Source organism: Entelurus aequoreus, linkage group LG08, assembly GCF_033978785.1.
Source record: "Entelurus aequoreus isolate RoL-2023_Sb linkage group LG08, RoL_Eaeq_v1.1, whole genome shotgun sequence".
Lineage (NCBI taxonomy): Eukaryota > Metazoa > Chordata > Actinopteri > Syngnathiformes > Syngnathidae > Entelurus > Entelurus aequoreus.
Genome location: NC_084738.1, coordinates 70,565,861 through 70,589,585, shown reverse-complemented (window position 1 = coordinate 70,589,585; position 23,725 = coordinate 70,565,861). Strand labels below are relative to the sequence as shown.

The 23,725-nt window shown below is 37.3% G+C and overlaps 1 protein-coding gene across 13 annotated transcripts in view; it reads right to left on the bottom strand.

Annotated features, from left to right (window-relative positions):
- Nucleotides 1-5,836: 5,836 nt before the first annotated feature.
- The window catches only part of bicral (BICRA like chromatin remodeling complex associated protein), a 201,240-nt gene continuing 183,351 nt past the window's right edge, over nucleotides 5,837-23,725 (bottom strand). For all 13 annotated transcript variants that reach the window (XM_062057236.1, XM_062057242.1, XM_062057235.1 and 10 more), the window contains 10 exons: nucleotides 15,246-15,294; nucleotides 15,067-15,132; nucleotides 13,643-14,818; nucleotides 13,525-13,573; nucleotides 10,269-10,303; nucleotides 10,149-10,198; nucleotides 9,936-10,081; nucleotides 9,760-9,854; nucleotides 7,348-7,453; nucleotides 5,837-7,283 (listed from right to left, as the gene is read on the bottom strand). In XM_062057236.1, the coding sequence (XP_061913220.1) occupies nucleotides 6,877-7,283; nucleotides 7,348-7,453; nucleotides 9,760-9,854; nucleotides 9,936-10,081; nucleotides 10,149-10,198; nucleotides 10,269-10,303; nucleotides 13,525-13,573; nucleotides 13,643-14,818; nucleotides 15,067-15,132; nucleotides 15,246-15,294 (2,179 nt within the window). In that variant the 3' untranslated portion in view covers nucleotides 5,837-6,876. The remainder of the gene's footprint in view (nucleotides 7,284-7,347; nucleotides 7,454-9,759; nucleotides 9,855-9,935; nucleotides 10,082-10,148; nucleotides 10,199-10,268; nucleotides 10,304-13,524; nucleotides 13,574-13,642; nucleotides 14,819-15,066; nucleotides 15,133-15,245; nucleotides 15,295-23,725) is intronic.

The following is a 23,725-nucleotide window of genomic DNA, read 5'->3' as shown; positions in this document are numbered from 1 at the left end:
TTTAATTGATGGATGGATCTGAAGCTAATCTGGATATTTAAGCATTGTAAGTAAATAACAAAAAGTAATAGCTCAATATATATTTTATTTACTTACAACGCTTAAATATCCAGATTAGCTTCAGATCTATCCATCAATTAAAAAAAAATAAATAAATTGCTTTTGATTAATTATTTTAACACTTTTATGAGATTTTGGATCCCCGGGACTTTTAATGTGATCATTTTTTTAACTGTCATTGTTAAAAAAATAAGCAATATTTTTATGATGTATTTACATAATTAAGGCTCTAATTACTTCACATCAAATATTGCATTTTGAAACATTTTTGGGGTAAAATATTGTATTTTTTGTGTTTTTGACCTAAAAAAAAAACAAGGTTTTCTAAGGCATTAACAAACATTTTGACAAAAAACTGTATGGCAACAAATACATCTGAAGTTGATCTGCAGATATTCAGGTTTTGAAAGTAAAGAAAATAAAATATGACTTATTTGAAACACTTTGACTGCCAAGGGACTTTTAGTGTGAAAATTATTTTTAACTGTCATTGTTAAAAAAAAAAAAAAGCAATATTTTTATGAATTATTTACATATTTAAGGCTCTAATTACTTCACATCAAATATTTTATTTTGAATTTTTTTTGGGGAGAAAATATTGTATATTTTGTGTTTTTCTTAGGCATTAAACATTTTTACAAAAAAACTGTACGGCAACAAATAGATCTGAAGTTGATCTGCAGATATTCAGGTTTTAAAAGTAAAAAAAAAATAAAATATGACTTATGACCGCCAAGGGACTTTTAGTGTGAAAATTATTTTTAACTGTCATTGTTAAAAAAAAAAAGAAGCAATATTTTTATGCATTATTTACATATTTAAGGCTCTAATTACTTCCCATCAAATATTTTATTTTGAATTTTTTTGGGGGGAAAATATTGTATATTTTGGGGGAAAATATTGTATATTTTGGGGGAAAATATTGTATGTTTTGTATTTTTCTTAGGCATTAAACATTTTTACAAAAAAACTGTACGGCAACAAATAGATCTGAAGTTGATCTGCAGATATTCAGGTTTTATAAGTAAAAAATAAATAAAATATGACTTATTTGAAACACTTTGACCGCCAAGGGACTTTTAGTGTGAAAATTATTTTTAACTGTCATTGTTAAAAAAAAAAAAAGCAATATTTTTATGAATTATTTACATATTTAAGGCTGTAATTACTTCACATCAAATATTGCATTTTAAAAAAAATTGGGGGGGAAAATATTGTATATTTTGTTTTTGACCTAAAAAAAACAAGGTTTTCTTAGGCATTAACAAACATTTTTTTACAAAAAACTGTATGGCAACAAATAGATCTGAAGTTGATCTGCATATATTCAGGTTTTAAAAGTAAAAAAAAAAAAAAAAAGACTTATTTGAAACACTTTATTGACTGCCAAGGGACTTTTAGTGTGAAAATTATTTTTAACTGTCATTGTTTAAAAAAAGCGCAATATTTTTATGAATTATTTACATATTTAAGGCTCTAATTACTTCACATCAAATATTTTATTTTGAATTTTTTGGGGGGGAAAATATTGTATATTTTGGGGGAAAATATTGTACATTTTGGGGGAAAATATTGTATATTTTGTGTTTTTCTTAGGCATTAAACATTTTTACAAAAAAACTGTACGGCAACAAATAGATCTGAAGTTGATCTGCAGATATTCAGGTTTTAAAAGTAAAAAATAAATAAAATATGACTTATTTGAAACACTTTGACCGCCAAGGGACTTTTAGTGTGAAAATTCTTTTTAACTGTCATTGTTAAAAAAAAAAAAAAAGCAATATTTTTATGAATTATTTACATATTTAAGGCTCTAATTACTTCACATCAAATATTGCATTTTTAAAAAAAATTGAGGGGAAAATATCGTATATTTTGTGTTTTTGACCTAAAAAAAACAAGGTTTTCTTAGGCATTAACAAACATTTTTTACAAAAAACTGTATGGAAACAAATACGCATATCTGAAGTTGATCTGCAGATATTCAGGTTTTAAAAGTAAAAAAAATAAAATATGACTTATTTGAAACATTTTATTGACTGCCAAGGGACTTTTAGTGTGATGATTTTTTTTAACTGTCATTGTTTCTAAAAATAATAATGAATCTAAAGCAATATTTTAATGAATTATTTACATATTTAAAGCTCTAATTACGTCACACATGTATTTAAATTTTGTATGCTCCTATATGGACCCCAGGAAGACTAGCAGTCGCCTTGGCGTCAGCTAATGGGGATCCATTCAATAAACAACAATAAACATCAAATATTTCATTTTGAAAAAATTGGGGGGGAAATATTTTATATTTTATGTTTTTGACCTAAAAAAACAAGTTTTTTTTAGGCATTAACAAACATTTTTACAAAAAACTGTACAGCAACAAATAGATCTGAAGTTGATCTGCAGATATTCAGGTTTTAAAAGTTAAAAACAAATACAATATGACTTATTTGAAACACTTTATTGACTGCCAAGGGACTTTTAGTGTGAAAATTATTTTTAACTGTCATTGTTAAAAAAAAAAAAAAGCAATATTTTTATGAATTATTTACATATTTAAGGCTGTAATTACTTCACATCAAATATTGCATTTTGAAAAATTTTGGGGGTAAAATATTGTATATTTTGTGTTTTTGACCTAAAAAAAACAAGGTTTTCTTAGGCATTAACAAACATTTTTTACAAAAAACTGTATGGCAACAAATACGTATATCTGAAGTTGATCTGCATATATTCAGGTTTTAAAAGTAAAAAAAATAAAATATGACTTATTTGAAACACTTTGACTGCCAAAGGACTTTTAGTGTGCTGATTTTTTTTTTTAACTGTCATTGTTTCTAAAAAATAATAATGAATCAAAAGAAATATTTTAATGAATTATTTACATATGTAAAGCTTTAACTACGTCACATCAAATATTTCATTTTGAAAAAATTGGGGGGGAAATATTGTATATTTTATGTTTTTGACCTAAAAAAAACATGTTTTTTTTTAGGCATTAACAAACATTTTTACAAAAAACTATACAGCAACAAATAGATCTGAAGTTGATCTGCAGATATTCAGGTTTTAAAAGTTAAAAACAAATACAATATGACTTATTTGAAACACTTTATTGACTGCCAAAGGACTTTTAGTGTGATGATTTTTTTTAACTGTCATTGTTAAAAAAAAAAGAAGCAATATTTGTATGAATTAATTACATATTTAAGGCTCTAATTATATCACATCAAATATTGCATTTACATTTTTTGGGGGGGGGGAATATTGTATATTTTGTGTTTTTGACCTGAAAAAACAAGTTATTCTTAGGCATTGACAAACATTTTGACAAAAAACTGTATGGCAACAAATAGATCTGAAGTTGATCTGCAGATATTCAGGTTTTAACAGTAAAAAAAATCAAATATGACTTATTTGAAACACTTTGACTGCCAAAGGACTTTTAGTGTGCTGATTTTTCTTTTAACTGTCATTGTTTCTAAAAAATAATAATGAATCAAAAGCAATATTTTAATGAATTATTTACATATTTAAAGCTCTAATTACGTCACATCAAATATTTCATTTAGAAAAATTTGGGGGGGAAAATATTGTATATTTTATGTTTTTGACCTAAAAAAAACCAAGGTTTTCTTAGGCATTAACAAACATTTTGACAAAAAACTGTATGGCAACAAATAGATCTGAAGTTGATCTGCAGATATTCAGGTTTTAACAGTAAAAAAAATAAAATATGACTTATTTGAAACACTTTGACTGCCAAAGGACTTTTAGTGTGCTGATTTTTTTTTTAAACTGTCATTGTTTCTAAAAAAATAATAATGAATCAAAATAAATATTTTAATGAATTATTTACATATGTAAAGCTTTAATTACGTCACATCAAATATTTTATTTAGAAATTTTTTTGGGGGAAAATATTGTATATTTTATGTTTTTGACCTAAAAAAAACAAGGTTTTCTTAGGCATTAACAAACATTTTTACAAAAAACTGTATGGCAACAAATAGATCTGAAGTTGATCTGCAGATATTCAGGTTTTAAAAGTAAATTAAATTAAATATGACTTATTTGAAACTTTATTGACTGCCAAAGGACTTTTAATGTGATGATTTTTTTTTTAACTGTCAATGTTTCTAAAAATAATAATGAATCAAAATCCATATTTTAATGAATTTTTTACATGATTTATTTTTCATTATTTATTTTTCATATTTTTTATGAATTATTTACACATTCAAAGCTCTAATTACGTCACATCAAATATTGTTTTGGGGAAAATATTGTATATTTTGTTTTTAACCTAAAAAAAAACAAGGTTTACTTAGGCATAAACAAACATTTTTACCAAAAAACTTTATGGCAACAAATAGACCTGAAGTTGATCTGTAGATATTCAGGTTTTAAAAGTTAAAAAAAATAAAATATTACTTATTTGAAACACTTTTTGGGTCCCCGGAACCTTAATGAAAATGAAAAATATCAAAATGCTTTAATGATTCAGTAGAAAAAGTTTGGACACCCCTGATCTAGGTGGCATGTGTGTGTGTGTGTGTGTGTGTGTGTAGGGGCTTGCATACCTTTAAGGTACAAAAAGAAAAAAGCCAAAGAGTGTGACTTAAGCGCAGGACAACTTTGCAGAAAAACGCGACTAAACTACAACTTGTGGCGAGTTGTATTAATGACGCTTCAATGCAATCAGCTAGGGAAGAAAAGAAAAAAATCTCCATTTTGGTTTGTGAGAGGTTCACATTCCTTACGAGACGAGCGGTACCTGAACACAAGAAATTTAGTGCAATTGGTCAGCTGAAAAGGAGCCAGGTGAGAGTGTCGCAGGTAGAAGGAAACACACGTGTACAGTGGAACCTCCAAAGTGGAACACTTGCCCTATGGGAAATCTACTCATCCTTTGAAGGCGCCTGGCTGTCGATGGTTTATGACACTAAAATGAAATCAAAAATACCCCAAGGGTAAGTCATAGCCTAATTACGAGATACAAAAGTCATAATTACGACATCAAGTTTTAAATGTGAGATAAAGTCAAAATGATGAGATAAGGAAGTCATTAGGAAATAGTCATAATTATGAAATGAAAAGTAGTTGAGATAGTTGAAATTATGAGATACAAACAACACTCTCATTATTTTGACTTTTTATCTCTTAATTTCGACTTTTTATCTCATAAGTATGATTTTATCCTAATTAGGATTATTTCATCTCAAAATTATGAGTTTTTCTGACATAATCATGATTTTATGAGAGCCTATTTATGAGATAAAAAAAGTCATAATTACGACTAAGTTTTAAATGTGAGATAGTCAAAATTATGAGATGAGGAAATCATTAGGAAATAGTCATAATTATGAAATGATAAGATATGAGATAGTTGAAATTATGAGATACAAACTGCACTCTCATTATTTCAACTTTCTATCTCATTATTTAGACTTTCTATCTCATAATTACAACTCTTTATCTCATAATTTTGACTTTAATCTAATAATTCTGATTTTTTATCTCACAATTACAACTCTTTAAGTCATAATTTTGACTTTAATCTAATAATCATGACTTTGTATCTTACAATTACAACCCTTTGTCATCATTTCAACTTTGCATCTCATAATTTTGACCTTGTGAGAAAGAGTTGTTATTGTGAGATAAAAAGTCGTAATTAGAGTCAAAATTATGAGATTAAAAAAATGAAATTATGAGATTTTTACAACATTTATCTCCTAATTTTTACTTTTATATCATAATTTTGACCTTATGAGATAGAGCTGTAATTGTGAGATAAAAAGTCGTAACTATTAGATTAAAGTCAAAATTATGAGATCAACTATTTAAATTATGAGATAGAGTTGTAATTGCGAGATAAAAAGTCTTATTAGATTAAAGTCAAAATTATACATCCATTTTCTACCGCTTGTCCCTTTCGGGGTCGCTGGAGCCTATCTCAGCTGCATTCGGGCGGAAGGCGCGGTACACCCTGGACAAGTCGCCACCTCATCGCAGGGAAGTCAAAATTATGGGATACAAAATTGAAATGATTAGATAAAGAGTTATAATTGTGAGATAAAAAATGTTAATTATTAGATTAAAGTCAAAATTATGACATAATTTTTTTTTAGCTCACAATTAAAACTTTGTATGTCCTCATTTCAACTCGATGTCATAATTTCGACTCTCTCTCATAATTATTACTTTTTATCTCATAATTTCAATTTATCTCATAATTACACTCTCATAATTTTGACACGTTATCTTATAAATATGACTTTTAAGCTCATAATGTCGTCTTTACTTTCTATCTCATAATTACAACTTTTTTTTACCGGTACATTTCTCATTGTACATTTTTTTTTAGTGGCTGAAACAGGCATTCATACTCGGCAGACAGGTACAAATAATAAGAGGCGATGCTGCCACCTAGTGGTGTTTCATGGCTATTGCAGGCATTTTGGAGGTTCCACCGTGTTCCTCGGCGGGCGTTCTTCATGTAAACACGTCATGTCAAATAAAATGCAGATAAATAGGAGGCACAGAGTTGCTAGCAAACTGGCACAGTCACTGTGTTGCCACGTAAAAAAGGAACACAAAAAAAAAAAATTAATATTTCCGACCGTGGGTCCTTTAAATTGCACACATTCCCGCACCTTGATCGGCCATTGTAAGTGCCCGTCTCTCTCTCGCGCCTTAGAGTATTCGTCATGCTTCATGAACCCTTTAAAAAAACAAAAATGAGTGCTACATAGAGAGCAGACTTCACACACACAACATGACATCATCTTCCAGGTTGGACTTAGCGTCGAGTTAACATTCCAAGATGCTGTTGACCGCCGCCTCGAGAGCGGAGTCCGTGTCCAAGTGTCGGGGCGAGGCCAGCGGCTTGGCTACCTGGTCGACAGTCTGCCCCCCGGGTGCTGCAAAAGTTGAGTGGTTACCTTGCGGGTGGCAGGTGGGGGCGGGGTCAAAGCGCTGCTGGGCTCTCTTCAGTTCTGAGACGCTATTATTCTCCGAAGGCGAGGTTTGAGGTCTATCAACTGTTGGCTGCGCGCCTCCTCCTGGGTCTCCAAACCCAGGCTGGGAGTCTGTCCTGCATGGCGGCTCCGCCAAGTCTCTGTCGGGCCGATTCCTATCGCAGACGGGCGGCGGCGAGGGGACGGGTTCTTGGAAACGTTTGGATTTCAGCCCACAGCAGAAGTCGTCCAAGAAACTGTCTATTGGACCAAAAGCGTGAATCAAAGGTGCGCTCGTGCTAACAGGGCATGTGTGAGTTTGGACCTGGATCCACCAGCACCATGCGCTTGTCTTGGGTCAGGTTGCCGCGCTCCTCCTGGTTGAAGGTCCTGTCGATCATCACCATCTCGGACGACGGACTGCAGTGTTGCTGAGAGGAGAGACAGGGAACGTGAACATTTGACCTTGTCCTGGGTTGCTTTGGACTTTGTTGGACTAGATCTCGGACGCCTCTGTGGCAAACAGCTGCGTTATCGCCATGTCAATCTGCGGAAGGAGGCAAAAGGGCCGTGACGCAGAACGGAGCACCGTCCTGGCTTATGGACACACACGCATCCATGAACTAGTACTATACAGATACACCTCACCCCCATCCCTCGCCTTCGCCACTTCATCCACCGAGGTATGATGGACAGAGCAGCGCAAGTCCCGAGTTTTGTATGTCGGAATATGTGCTCAGTAGAGATGTCCGATATTATCGTCCGATAAATGCTTTAAAGGCCTACTGAAATGAATTTTTTTTATTTAAACAGGAATAGCAGATCCATTCTATGTGTCATACTTGATCATTTCGCGATGTTGCCATATTTTTGCTGAAAGGATTTAGTAGAGAAAATCGACGATAAAGTTCGCAACTTTTGCTCGCTGATAAAAAAAAGCCTTGCCTGTACCGGAAGTAGCGTGACGTCACAGGAGCTAGTATTCCTCACAATTCCCCGTTGTTTACAATGGAGCGAGAGATTCGGAGCGACAAAGCGACGATTACCCCATTAATTTGAGCGAGGATGAAAGATTCGTAGATGAGGAACGTTACAGTGAAGGACTTGAGAGGCAGTGATGGACGTATCTTTTTTCACTCTGACCGTAACTTAGGTACAAGCTGGCTCATTGGATTCCACACTCTCCTTTTTCTATTGTGGATCACGGATTTGTATTTCAAACCACCTCGGATACTATATCCTCTTGAAAATGAGAGTCGAGCACGTGAAATGGACATTTAAAGTGACTTTTATCTCCACGACAATACATCGCTGACACACTTAGCTACTGAGCTAACGTGATAGCATCGTTCTCAAATTAAGATAGAAACAAAATAAATAAACCCCTGACTGGAAGGATAGACAGAAGATCAACAATACTATTAAACCATGTACATGTAACTACACGGTTAAAAATTCTCAGCCTGGTAAGGCTTAACAATGCTGTTGCTAACGACGCTAAGGCTAATTTAGCAACTTAGCAACCGGACCTCACAGAACTATGATAAAACATTAGCGCTCCACCTACGCCAGCCAGCCCTCATCTTCCCATCAACAGCCGTGCTCACCTGCGTTCCAGCGATCAACGGCGCGACGAAGGACTTCATCCGTGGGTTTGGCGGCAAGCATCAGCTAGGCGTAGTAAGTAGTCCTTGTTGTGTTGCTGTAAGTATTGTACTTAGCCGCTAATACACCGATCGATCCCACCTACAACGTTCTTCTTTGCAGCCTCCATTGTTCATTAAACATATTGCAAAAGATTCACCAACACAGATGTCCAGAATACTGTGGAATTTTGTCGAAGAAAACAAGAGGCTTTTCTATCGGGTTTGATGGGGTCCAACCACTTCCGTGGATTTTGTGACGTCACGCGCATAAATCATATCCAAAGGAGTTTTTCAACCGGAAGTGTGGCAGGAATTTTAAAATTGCACTTTATAAGTTAACCCGGCCATATTGGCATGTGTTTCAATGTTAAGATTTCATCATTGATATATAAACTATCAGACTGCGTGGTTGGTAGTAGTGGGGAATTGTGAGGAATACTAGCTCCTGTGACGTCACGCTACTTCCGGTACAGGCAAGGCTTTTTTTATCAGCGAGCAAAAGTTGCAAACTTTATCGTCGATTTTCTCTACTAAATCCTTTCAGCAAAAATATGGCAATATCGCGAAATGATCAAGTATGACACATAGAATGGATCTGCTATTCCTGTTTAAATTTAAAAAAATCATTTCAGTAGGCCTTTAATGCGCCCTGGTGCGCCTTTTGTATGAAAATAGACCTGAGTAGACCCGCTCATCGGCAGTGCGCCTTATAATCCGGTACGCCCTACGGTCCGGAAAATACGGTAGTCATGAAAATAAAGAAAACGCATTGACTGAGAAGGTGTGTCCAAACGTTTGGCCTGTGCTGTATATCATGGGGCGGTATAGCTCGGTTGGTAGAGTGGCCGTGCCAGCAACTTTAGGGTTCCAGGTTCGATCCCCACTTCCGCCATCCTAGTCACTGCCGTTGTGTCCTTGGGCAAGACACTTTACCCACAAGCTCCCAGTGTCACCCACACTGGTTTAAATGTAACTTAGATATTGGGTTTCACTATGTAAAGCGCTTTGAGTCACTAGAGAAAAGCGCTATATAAATATAATCCACAAATATCATACACCAGACATTTTAGCAGCAGCGTGTGTGTTTGTACCTCAGACTCTGCCAGAAGTAGCCGCCTGTATTTGTTTATCATGGACTGCGTCCTCATGAGCACCTGCGTCGCTACCGACTCAAATTCATCATCCACTGTAAATACATTAAAAAATATATATATTAGTCAGTACTGAGGTGGCCATTTTCTGCGTGACGTGCGCTAAAAATAAACACCCTGCGAGAACTCCTCCTGGGTGGGCGGCGCTCCCTGGAACACGTGAAAGGGGAGGAGCCTTTGAAGCACGTCGCTGAAGGATGTGAAGTGTTGCCGGTCGGGGGTGTGGACTCTGTCGTGGTCTTCCCTTAGCTGCTGTAGAATCCTACGGACACAATTTATGGTTAAGCGTGCGTGATTGAACAAAAACGACAACTCAACAGTTGACTTACATTCCTCCCTTGGTAAGCGGCATGGGGGCGGGCCTCTTCTGAGCACTGACCTGTTCGGAGAAAGTTTAATGTACGCACTGATGTGATGTGAATGAGGAGGAGTACTGACACAAAACATACCTGAGTATTGATGCATAAATCAGGTGTTTGCATCGCTACAGGAAGTCAAACACAAAAAATCAATATGAGGGCCAAACGGATTTAAATTAGAGATGTCCGATAATATATTAGACTGCCGATATTATCGGCCGATAAATGCTTTAAAACGTAATATCGGAAATTATCTGTATCTTTTTAAAAACGCCGCTGTGTACACGGACGTAGGGAGAAGTACAGAGCGCCAATAAACCTTAAAGGCACTGCCTTTGCGTGCCGGCCCAATCACATAATATCTACGGCTTTTCACACACACAAGTGAATGCAAGTCATACTTGGTCAACAGCCATGCAGGTCACACTGAGGGTGGCCGTATAAACAACTTTAACACTGTTACAAATATGCGCCACACTGTGAACCCACACCAAACAAGAATGACAAACACAATTCGGGAGAACATCCGCACCGTAACACAACATAAACACAACAAAACAAATACCCAGAACCCCTAGCAGCACTAACTCTTCCGGGACGCTACAATATACCTTATTTTTCGGATTATAAGTCGCTCCGGGGTATAAGTCGCACAGGCCCAAAATGCATAATAAAGAAGGAAAAAAACATATATAAGTCGCACTAGAGTATACACTACCGTTCAAAAGTTTGGGGTCACCCAAACAATTTTGTGGAATAGCCTTCATTTCTAAGAACAAGAATAGACTGTCGAGTTTCAGATGAAAGTTGTCTTTTTCTGGCCATTTTGAGCGTTTAATTGACCCCACAAATGTGATGCTCCAGAAACTCAATCTGTCAAAGGAAGGTCAGTTTTGTAGCTTCTGTAACGAGCTAAACCGTTTTCAGATGTGTGAACATGATTGCGCAAGGGTTTTCTAATCATCAATTAGCCTTCTGAGCCAATGAGCAAACACATTGTACCATTAGAACACTGGAGTGACAGTTGCTGGAAATGGGCCTCCATACACCTATGTAGATATTGCACCAAAAACCAGACATTTGCAGCTAGAATAGTCATTTACCACATTAGCAATGTATAGAGTGTATTTCTTTAAAATTAAGACTAGTTTAAAGTTATCTTCATTGAAAAGTACAGTGCTTTTCCTTCAAAAATAAGGACATTTCAATGTGACCCCAAACTTTTGAACGGTAGTGTAAGTCGCACTTTTTGGGGAAATTTATTTGATAAAATCCAACACCAAGAATAGACATTTGAAAGGCAATTTAAAATAAATAAAGAATAGTGAACAACAGGCTGAATAAGTGTGTATTATATGAGGCATAAATAGGGATGATACTCGAAACCGGTTTTCCCGGTTGTTTGATAAGAAAAGAACCGAGTCCTCGGACTCGAATCCCTTTTTGAGAACCGGTACCCGTTATCGAGACCACTATAGTAAAGGAAAAGAGTTGATTCTTTATTCGAATCCCGTCCCGACCAGAAATGCTCCGTGAGACATCACAAGAAATGGCGTCACGTAGCTCAGTCATTAGGCGCAGATAGCGAAAGCAGGAAAACAATGGACGGGAAAAAGCGCTCCAAGGTGTAATAAAGTTCAAAACAAAAGCTATCATCCATCGAATAACTTTACTGAGAGATTTGAGCAGGGTAAAACACATGACCAACACTTTTACGACCAACCGGAAACATAGCAACCAGGCTAGCAACGCACCTCCTTTACGGCAGCTGTCACAACGTTCTTAAAGCAACCGCAGCACATACATATATATACAACATATCTCCCTTTTTTAACTTTTGTTTTTCTTTCCTTGTAAACAAAACAAAATCACACTGTAGATGTGTTGTCTGTCTAATTATAAATAATGCAGACGAGGCGTGTTGGCTGAGTTCTTGACGTTTACTTTCACAGCGTGGCAACATGCAACACTTTTCGGGGCTACCGCGCATGCTCGTAACTCCCGTTACATGCTGGGTAGTGTAGTTGTTATATTCTCTAGCTCATAACATTTTTCCCACTATAAAGAAATAATGTTAACTCAATAAAGTGTATTTCTTTTTTAGCTTTAACTTTTCATTTTTTAGCATTGTAACCACATTTGCAAAGAACTTTTCTCTTCATAGAATTTTCTTTCAATAAAGAAATAAAGTGCAAAAATGTCAAAGCATCATAACAAACAGTTAAGTCAAATAGCAGCAGAAGTGCACTTTTTGGAGAGCTGTATTATTTTCAGTTTAGTGCCCAAGGGACTGATTTTATTTAACACTATATTATTATTTATACACCTATAGTGATCACAGAGACAGGTTGTTTTTGTGTTACTGTATATATTTGTTTCTCTGAAAAATCCCACTTAATATACTTTGGGTAACAACAGTCAATATTTATTTATTTTATTTTATTTTTTTAGGTGGGTAACAGTCAATATTTATTTATTTATTAGATTTTATTTTTCTATTATATAATAAAAGTGAGCTTTTGTTAAACCAAATATTGTGTGTTTTTTTCCATATACAACAACCTATCTGGACTCGATAAGAGAATCGATAAGGAATCGGTTCGATAAGAGGATTCGATAATAGACTCGAACTCGATAATTCCTTATCAAACATCATCCCTAGGCATAAATAACCAACTGAGAACGTGCCTGCTATGTTAACGTAACATATTACGGTAAGAGTCATTCAAATAACCATGCTATATGTTTACCAAACAATATGTTACTCATAATCGCTAAATCCGATGGAATCTTCTTCTTCGGTGTCGCTTCTAAACAACTCTGCCAACTCCAAAGGTAGACAATGCGCCGCTTCCTCTTCTATCGGTACGTCGCTATATTTTACGGTAATGTGTTAATAATTCAACACATAAGTCGCTCCAGAGTATAAATCACACCCCCGGCCAAACTATGAAAAAAACTGCGATTTATAGTCCGAAAAATACGGTAGACCAACCCCCAACCGCCTCATGCTAGCATATCCCAAATTCCAAGTTGCTGTTTTGAGGCATGTTAAAAAAAAAAGCACTTTGTGACTTCAATAATAAATATGGCAGTGCCATGTTGGCATTTTTTTCCATAACTTGAGTTGATTTATTTTGGAAAACCTTGTTACATTGTTTAATGCATCCAGCGGGGCATCACAACAAAATTAGGCATAATAATGTGTTCATTCCACGACTGTATATATCCGTATCGGTTGATATCGGAATCGGTAATTAAGAGTTGGACAATATCGGCAAAAAAGTCATTATCGGACATCTCTAATTTAAATGTTAATAAAGAAGTAAGAAATGTGAAAAGTTACCATGAACGCTGCTAAGCTGCACTTGTTTGACGGCAGACAGTGAAGAATTCTGTCAAAATCAGAATGCGACAAGTGAGATAAGAGCGTGACAAAGACCCAATTGATGTGTTCTTGTTACCTGCTCGTGTGTCACCGTGTTAGGTAAAGGGGACAATGACGTACAGTTCTGAGTTTGTGTCACTAGAAGGCGCTGCACCGGGCAGGCGGAAACCTGCCCATGACTCGCCGGGTTGACCAGCGCCAGGCGCCCGGTAGAGCACGCCGTGTGCGCGGTGCTCGTCCATGTTTGCGTCACGCCCCCTCCGCCCTGGTTTAAAATGAGCGGCCCGCCCGCTTGTGCGGCGAAGTTCTGACCGGCCACAATCTGCACTGTCTTCTGAGCGGTGATCAGTGTGCTGGCGCCGTGGTCCGCGGGGCCGTTGTGGACGGCGCCGGGCTGAGTGAGCGCCAGAGAAGCGGGCAACAGGAATTGTCCCGGTTGCAAGTTGGCTTGCGCGTGCTGCTGGTCCAATGGCGGCTGCACTACGATGGAGCCGTTGGCGGTGTACTGCGCTCCGGGAGTTGCGGCGTTAGCAAAGGTGGAGGCTGCGGGCTGTAGGCTGTAGACGGTCTGAGCCCCGGCTTGATGGGGTTTAGGCTGAATTGGTCTCACAAGAGTCTGGGTCCCTCCAGGACCTCTCTGGATGATGACGTTTTGGAGGGGGATGTTCTTAAAAGGCAAACCCACTTGGCCTAGCTGCCCTTGGGTGGGGGCAAACACCTGTCCTCCTGGAGTAGACGCCGCCGGAGCTACAGCCCCCGCCGGCCTCAGCACAATCTGCGGAGTTCTTTCCAAACCACTCAAAGTCATGACTCCGCCTCCCGCGCCGAACGACCCCAACACCTGGATATGCTGGGCGGAGCCGTTGGACAGCGGGGGTACGCCTCGCAGGAGCTGTCCGGTCGGCAACGCCGTTGCCGTGGTGACCCCGCCGCCTCCGTAACCCCCAGAGGCCAGCTGGGACGGAAAGGACACGGGGGCCTGCACGAGGGTGGGGGCGGGCTGGGAGTCGAGCAGGGCCTCCTGTGCCAGCGTTTGCTCCGTGATGTCGGCCTCCAGGAGGGACTTCTGCAGGATGTCGAAGGGCTGGTCTTCGCCGCCGAGATCCACGCCGCCTCCCGGCGAGCTCCCGGTCCCCAGTTGGTCCTCGATGAACGAGAGGCTGCTGGAGAGCTGGAGGCCGTCCCTGGCAGGATCGGCGCCAAAGTCCGCCATTGAAGAGGGGCCATCTTTGAGTCTGTCGTTGGCGCTCGCCTAAATGAGGCATTTAGCGATGAGAAAGAAACACGTGAACTGCATATTAAACCGTGGACTCTTTGCTCTTTTTGTTAGCGTGAAAAGCAGGGATTTAAAAGCCCAAACAATGAGGGGCAGCTGCAAGGTTGTGTATCCTAAATCAAGTAGGCTCTCAGAATATGTGCATTTCCTGTTTACTCGGGTTGCACGGAGCCACCCAAACGACTATTTCCTCCCAACTTAGCATTCAAAACGTGCAGACTCACAGTGTCCCCGGCGAAGAAAGACGCGTCCGAGCCGTACGCCGCGTTAGCTACGTCGTCCTCTTCGATCTGCAGAGAGATCACATGGTAAAAAAAAAAAAAACGACTCAAAATGGTGTGTTTTAGATGCTTTTAAACATCCTCAATCTGGCAGTCTGTAGGATCTTTTAAGAGTCACTCACGGACTTGCTGTTGCTGCCATGGAGATAGTCATTCAATGCATCCACATCTCTGAAAAAACGGTAGAAAACACCTTAAAATGTTTATGGCTTGACTCGGTTTTTTTCTTATTGTGCCAATATCATTAAAGGAGGACTGTACTTTTGGGGGAATTTTGTCCATCATTGACAATCCTTATGTAGGACAAGCACACTTTTCTTTTGTATGCATTCTAACTTGTAAATAAAAGTCAGCAATGGAGTCTTTGACTACGTTTAAGCCGCAGGCCAAAGTAGCCCACATCTGATTTTTTTTTTTATCTGATAATTTTCCAACTGACTGTTTACACTGCGAGTAAAATGTGATTTTTGTCAGACTCCAGTGTAAACGCGCACAGGCTCCAATGTGGGCCTCCACGTCACTCGCATGCGCACTTCGATAAAATGAAAACAACGGAAATTGACTGGGAGGAAGTCCCTACTACTACAAAATAAAATAAAAGTCGTAACACCTTAGTGAAGTGAATTATATTTATATACACTGCAAAATCTGGGGCCGTACTTATCAAGCTTCTTAGAGTGCCATTTTACACTTAAGTCCTGAGAATTTGCGAAATTTAGTCCTACTCTCAAACTTAAGAATAAAAGCTTTTTATCAACGTTCTTAAGTCTAAGAATCACTCCTACTCTCCACGATATTTAAGAGACCTTCAGAGGTGTCTTAAGTGGTTAGGAGTTGCCAGCAGGGGATGGCACTGAGGCGAGGGAGACGTGCGCGAACGTTCAGGGAACGGAACAATGTTTTTTTTTTTTTGATGACGAGCAGCAGATCAAACGGTATCTTTTAGACAGAGCGGATATTTTTTTTGTCACAGATTTAATACTTTTCTATTCCTTGTTGATTTCTGCATGTGTCTGCAGTGGGCTAGTATATATAGAGCCACCCACACCAGTTTCAAATTAGTTGCCTAATTAATGAATTGGAAAGAAAATGTTATGACAGTAGCGTATGTGTGTGGCCGTGAGGTGAGTGACGTCAGTGAGTGTGTGGGCGAGAGAAGAGAGGGAGCGGTAGCGTGAGTGCCGGTGGGGACTAGTTTGTTTTGTATTATTTTGTAGTTTATTGTCAAAATATACACTCTCATTGTCCACTTAAATATTTCCAAGATATTTCTTTATTGTTAGACAACGGATTCCCTTCCGTGATTGGTCATTTCTATGGACACAGAAATGACGTCACCTAAAATTCCGTTTACGGCACATAGTAATGTCGTAATTCAGCTCTGAGTGTGACACTTAAGATTCAGTCCTACACTTCGCTGAAAGTGTGAGTAAGACGCTTGATAACTAACTTTTAAGTGCAGCTTTCAGCGAAGAATTTATTTACTCTTAAGTCAACTCTTAGCAGACTTCTTAGGAGTAATTCTAAGAAGCTTGATAAGTACGGCCCCTGAAATCTATGTAAGATTAAATATCTCAAATAAGGGTGATATTTGCTTATTTTCTGTCTGATAAGATCATTCTTCTCACTAAGCAGATTTTATGTTAGTGTTTTACTTGTTTTAAGGGTTTTGGTCCTAAATGATCTCAGTAAGATATTACAGCTTGTAGCTGAGATTTTATGCCCTATATTGAGTAAAACATGCTTGAAACCAGAATATCAACTGATGCAAAGCTGTGTCATCAACACTCACAAGTACAAAACTACTTTTTTAAAGTAATAATTTCTGACTTCAAGCATGGAAAAAAAAATCATTAAGAAAAAATGAAGCATTTACTTAATTTAAGAATATTTTTCAACATATTGAGCAAAAAGGTCTCATTTTTTCTACCAAGAAAAGTGCACTTGTTATTAGTGAGAATATACTTATTTTAAGGTATTTTTGGGTTCATTGAGGTTAGCTAATTTTACTTGTTTTGGAAAGTCTTGACAAGCCGAATTTTCTTGTTCTATTGGCAGATAATTTTTCTTAGTTCAAATAAAATACCCCTAATTTTTTTTTTCTTGTTTTTGAACACTGACTTTTTGCAGTGTAGTGCTTTTCTCTAGTGACTCAAAGCGCTTTTACATAGTGAAACCCAATATCTAAGTTACATTTAGACCAGTGTGGGTGGCACTGGGAGCAGGTGGGTAAAGTGTCTTGCCCAAGGACACATTGGCAGTGACTAGGATGGCGGAAGCGGGGATCGAACCTGGATCCCTCAAGTTAATGGCACGGCCGCTCTACCAACCGAGCTATGCTGCCCCTTAAAAATAAGTGGGTTTTTTTTTAAGTGAAATTAGATTAAAGTGATATAATGTATGAATGGATAAACAGTACAGGCCAAAAGTTTGGACACACCTTCTCATTTCAACACGTTTTCTTTATTTTCATGACTATTTACATTGTAGATTGTCACTGAAGGCATCAAAACTATGACACCTGTGAAGTGAAACCCATTTCAGGTGACTACCTCTTGAAGCTCATGGAGAGAATGCCAAGAGTGTGCAAAAAAGTAATCGGAGCAAAGGGTGGCTATTTTGAAGAAACTAGAATATAAAACATGTTTTCCGTCATTTCACCTTTTTTTGTTAAGTACATAACTCCACATGTGTTCATTCATAGTTTTGATGCTTTCAGTGACAATCTACAATGTAAATAGTCATGGAAATAAATAAAAAACGCATTGAATGAGGTGAAGTGAAATGAATTATATTTATATAGCACTTTTCTCTAGTGACTCAAAGCGCTTTTACATAGTGAAACCCAATGTCTAAGTTACATTTAAACGAGTGTGGGTGGCACTCAGAGCAGGTGGGTAAAGTGTCTTGCCCAAGGACACAACGGCAGTGACTAGGATGGCGGAAGCAGGGATCGAACCTGGAACCCTCAAGTTGCTGGCACGGCCGCTCTACCAACCGAGCTATGCTGCCCCTTAAAAATAAGTGGGGGTTTTTTTACGTGAAATTTGATTAAAATGCAGTGTTTCCCACACATTCATTTATTTGTGGCGGCCCGCCACGAAAGAATTACGTCCGCCACAAATAAAAAAATAAATAAAAATATATATTTTTTTTTTTTTAATTTTATTTTATTTTATTTTATTTATTTTTTTTGTCCTGTCCAGCTTCTCAGGCAAATCATATAGTTGATGTAGATGCCCATATAGGCTGTTCAGATTTACTTTACAAAAGAGAAGTGTAGGATACTTCTCTTGTTGCCTTATTTGTATTTGACCACTACTGTTTTCTGTTTATTTGTTACTGACTCTGGCAGGACACCTCTGCCTCTGTTTCACTTTATGTTGCTGGTAAATAATATGGTTGTAGTAGTAGGCTAAAGTTAAATTATTTAGTATGCACTAATTAAAGGGGCAGAGCTTTAAGAGACATTTTAGCTTTTATATTTTATAAGATATATTTTTTGTAAGAACCACAATTAATAAATATATTTCAGTGAATAACTTATTGTTCAAATCTGTATATAAATATGTACATAAAGTGTTGTAAATATATTGTAAAATGGATGGATGGATGGATGGATGGATGTTTAAAACAAAACTGTTATTATTAATTAGTAAGTATACATTTTTTTAGCCTTTTTAGAGAAAATCATATCATTGTAGTAAATTATGCAAATTACTCGATGATGTCATGGTGACCACGCCCATAGCCACGCCCCCACCGCCACAAGTATCTTGGCAGTTTATGGGAAACACTGAAATGATATAATGTGTGAATGGATATACAGTACAGGCCAAAAGTTTGGACACACCTTCTCCTCATTCAATGCGTTTTCTTTATTTTCATGACTATTTATTTACATCGTAGATTGTCACTGAAGGCATCAAAACTATGAATGAACACATGTGGAGTTATGTACTTAACAAAAAAAAGGTGAAATAACTGAAAACATGTTTTATATTCTAGTTTCTTCAAAATAGCCACCCTTTGCTCTGATTACTGCTTTGCACACTCTTGGCATTCTCTCCATGAGCTTCAAGAGGTAGTCACTTGAAAGGGTTTTCACTTCACAGGTGTCATAGTTTTGATGCCTTCGGTGACAATCTACAACAGGCCTGGGCAATTATTTTGACTCGGGGGCCAAATTTGGAGAAAAAAATGTGTCTGGGGGCCAGTATATCTGATTTTTAAGAACACTAATACAAAACCTCACAATAATGTCTGATTGAATGCTAAAAACGTTATGACAGACCACCTTAAAAAACGGAATGGAATTTTACTTTTTTTTTTACTGAATGGGGCATTGATAATGTACATGAAAATAAAAAATGTGGGATTTACAATATTAACTATGAACAATAAAACACTGAATATTGACAACATATGAACTTCACATCCCCTCCCGATCAACATATTTTACAATCAAGCAAAACAAGAGAAATGCAACAAACTCAACTAAACATAAACATAAACATTACAAAAAACCCACCTACAATCTGATATATCTGGGAGATCACTAAGCTTTAAAACTTTGTTGTGAAAATCTCCACACTGCTTGGTGCCTCGTCTGAGCTGCTGTGACTTAGATTACCATATTAACTAATTAGATTACCAGAGTAACTCATTAGATTACCATAGTAACTAGTATATCATGCAAAAGCGCAGATTCCAACCATTGAAATATTTTGTATAGTTCAAGACTTACGGTCATTTGAAAACATCACTGCACATCATAATGGCGGCTACAGTTTCCATTTTAAAGATCTAAAAAAAATGTTTGGGGAATGTCCAGCGGACCAGATTGAAAAGATTAGCGGGCCGCATGTGGCCCCCGGGCCTTAATTTGCCCAGATCTGATCTACAAGGTCATGAAAATAAAGAAAACACATTGAAATAGGAAGGTGTCTCCAAACTTTTGGCCTGTACTGTACTTGGTGCTTCAAATTTTAGAAGCTGTGTGCTAAACAGTCCCAACTTTAACGCGACACAAAGCATCATGCAGCAGTATTGCTAAGTGCTAAACAAGATATACAAACTACGGACATTCTAAAATAATCACTTATTGTACAAAGTCTGCTCTCACTGGAATGCCAACTGATAGAATGTTTACATCTTCTTGTTTACGCAGGTTTTTAAAACAAACAGATGCCCCAAATGAGCGTCTTTTGGTGTCTTTCTCGCCATCTCCGGGGTCTACATTGAATTTTAAAGTTGACCAACTTCTTGGTTTATGGCTACATCCTTCTACTATGCAGGTGAGAGGCATGATTTATCATCTAGAATTAACTTTCACCGGCGCAGAGGCGTTGCAGCAGCAGCAGCTCAATGTGACAAGCTAGTTAGGGCTCTGTGATCACAACACCGCTAAAAAAAATGTTGGTCTGCATTAGAGCTCATAATAACAGTATCGCTATTACCTGGTTAATATTTAGGTGACGAGATGTAATTGGAGTAGTGTTGTTGGTTTAGGGATGTATTTAAGAGGGCTTTATGTGTGGAATAGAGTACCGTATTTTTCGGACCGTAGGACGCACTGCCGCTGAGCGGGTCTATTCAGGTCTTTTTTCATACAAAAGGCGCACCGGATTATAAGGCGCATTAAAGGGGTCATATTATTTTTTTCTAAATTGAAAACACTATCTTCAATCCAATCCAATCCACTTTATTTGTATAGCACATTTAAACAACAGAAATTATTCCTAAGTGCTGCACAACAATATTAAAAACAATATTCAAATATTATCCTTAGCTCCACCAATGACTGAATAAAAACAAAAAAATAAATATATATAAAACCAATAAAAAAACAATGTAAAAATAAATATGATTAAAAACGGTTTTAAAGAGTAAAACCAATTAAAACAATAAATAGTAGGGCTGTAACGGTACGTGTATTTGTATTGAACCGTTTCGGTACGGGGGTTCCGGTTCGGTTCGGAGGTGTACCGGACATATTAAGTAGCGTAACGCACGTTGTGTAATCAATGCACACCGAGGCACAACACACGGCATGCTAGCAGCTAACGGGCTACGATAGACTGACCATACGTCCTCTTTTCACCGGACATGTCCTCTTTTGCGGAGCTGTCAGGGCGGAGTTTCTTAAGTGCCTCAAATGTCCGGCATTTTGAGTTAGGGTTGCGTGTATTTTCAATGTACGTTCAGGGTTAAGAAGGGGTTAAAAACAAAATAAATTGTGCGAGCAGCAGCATTGGTGAGGGAGGGGCAGAGACAGAGAGAGCGAGAGAGTTATGATAAACGCGCATGCGTCGCCAGGCTCTGCTTTTTATCCATAGATTTATCACGTTTAATTTTTTATTATCTATAGCAGGGGTGTCAAAAGTGTGTCATTTACGGCCCACAGCTGATGTTTTAAAGGCCCACGGCACATTCTAAAAATACTATTAAAATAAACAAAAACATAACAAAAGTGAAATTAAAAAGCTTAAAGGATAAATGTAATTTTGAAAAAGTTGCAATGTTGACCAATAAAATGTTTTTTTTTATTTCAAACTGTCATTGCTCAAAACATAATACTGAATCAAAATCAATGTTATTATGAATTGTTGACCTATCCAAGGTTCCCATTACTTCACATCAAATATTCCAGTAAGAAAAATATTTTTGGTGGAAAATTTTGCAAATTTGGTAAATAAATAACCCAAAAATGTATATTTTGTTGTTTTCTTACTGTACCGAAAATGAACCGAACCGTGACCTCTAAACCGAGGTACGTACCGAACCGAAATTTTTGTGTACCGTTACACCCCTAATAAATAGAAATCAAAATTTTAAAAACACAGAGGACCACACAACTCACGTAGTGTTAAAAGCCAAAGAATAAAAGTGGGTCTCAAGACAAGACTTAAAACACTCCACTGTGGGAGCAGTTGGAACATGGAGGGGCAGAGTGTTCCAGAGCTTAGGGCCGACCACAGAGAGGCCCTGTCTCCCCTGGTTTTAAGTCTCTCTGGAGCTGGCTCTCGTACCTCAGAGTGCGCGCAGGAGTGTAAATTTGGATGAGGTCCGAGATATACTGAGGTGCCAGTCCATGTAAAGCTTTAAAAGCAAACAGCGAGGTTTTAAAATCAATTCTAAAATGAACAGGGAGCCAGTGCAAACTCTCAAGAATTGGGGTTATATGCTGGCGTTTCCTGGCCCTCTGTTAAAAAGTCGTGCTGCCGCGTTCTGGACTAACTGCAACCGGGAGAGAGCTTTTTGGCTAATGCCAGCATAAAGTACATTGCAGTAGTCCAGGTGACTTGAAATAAAAGCATCCACGACTTGTTCAAAAAGGTTAAAAGGATAAAAACGGTTTTACCTTTGCTAAAAGACGAAGATGATAAAAACACCATTTTAAAACGCCATTGACTTGTTTGTCAAGTTTAAAATCGCTGTCTATGATGATGCCAAGGCTGGTAACTTTGGGACGCACATCATTTTGCAATGGTCCCAAGTCAGTGAGGGCCGGACCAAAAACTAAAATTTCTGTTTTTCCCCTCATTCATTATTAAAAAATTCTGGGCTAACCAAGCCTTGACGTCGCATAGACAGTTGAGAAGGGGTTTCAGGGGGCCGTGGCCTTTTGAAATCGGCATATAAATATGTTGTGGTCTACATAACATGTAATGGTGGTTCTTTGGTCAAAATGTTGCATAGATTATGTTTAACAGACTATTTTCAAGAAGCTTTCTGAGCGTCTCTTCAGGAAAACGCCGCATCCTGAACGGCGGAACCCTCTAATACCGTATTTTTCGGACTATAAGTCGCAGTTTTTTTCATAGTTTGGCCGGGGGTGCGACTTACACTCAGGAGCGACTTATGTGTGAAAATATGAACACATTAGCGTAAAATATCAAATAATATTATTTAGCTCATTCACGTAAGAGACTAGACGTATAAGATTTCATGGGATTTAGCGATTAGGAGTGACAGACTGTTTGGTAAACGTATAGCATGTTCTATATGTTATAGTTATTTGAATGACTCTTACCATAATATGTTACTTCAGGGGTCACCAACCTTTTTGAAACCAAGAGCTACTTCTTGGGTACTGATTAATGCGAAGGGCTACCAGTTTGATGCACACTTAAATAAATTGCCAGAAATAGCCAATTTGCTCAATTTACCTTTAACTCTATGTTGTTATTAATAATTAATGATATTTACACTTAATTGAACGGTTTAAAAGAGGAGAAAATACGAAAAAAATGAAAATTAAATTTTGAAACATAGTTTATCTTCAATTTCCACTCTTTAAAATTCAAAATTCAACCGAAAAAAAAGAAGAGAAAAACTAGCTAATTCGAATGTTTCTGAAAAAATTTTAAAAAAAAATTTATGGAACATCATTAGTAATTTTTCCTGATTAAGATTAATTTTAGAATTTTGATGACATGTTTTAAATAGGTTAAAATCCAATCTGCACTTTGTAAGAATATATAACAAATTGGATCAAGCTATATTTCTAACAAAGACAAATCATTATTTCTTCTAGATTTTCCAGAAAAATTTTAAAAGAAATTCAAGACTTTGAAATAAGATTTAAATTTGATTCTAC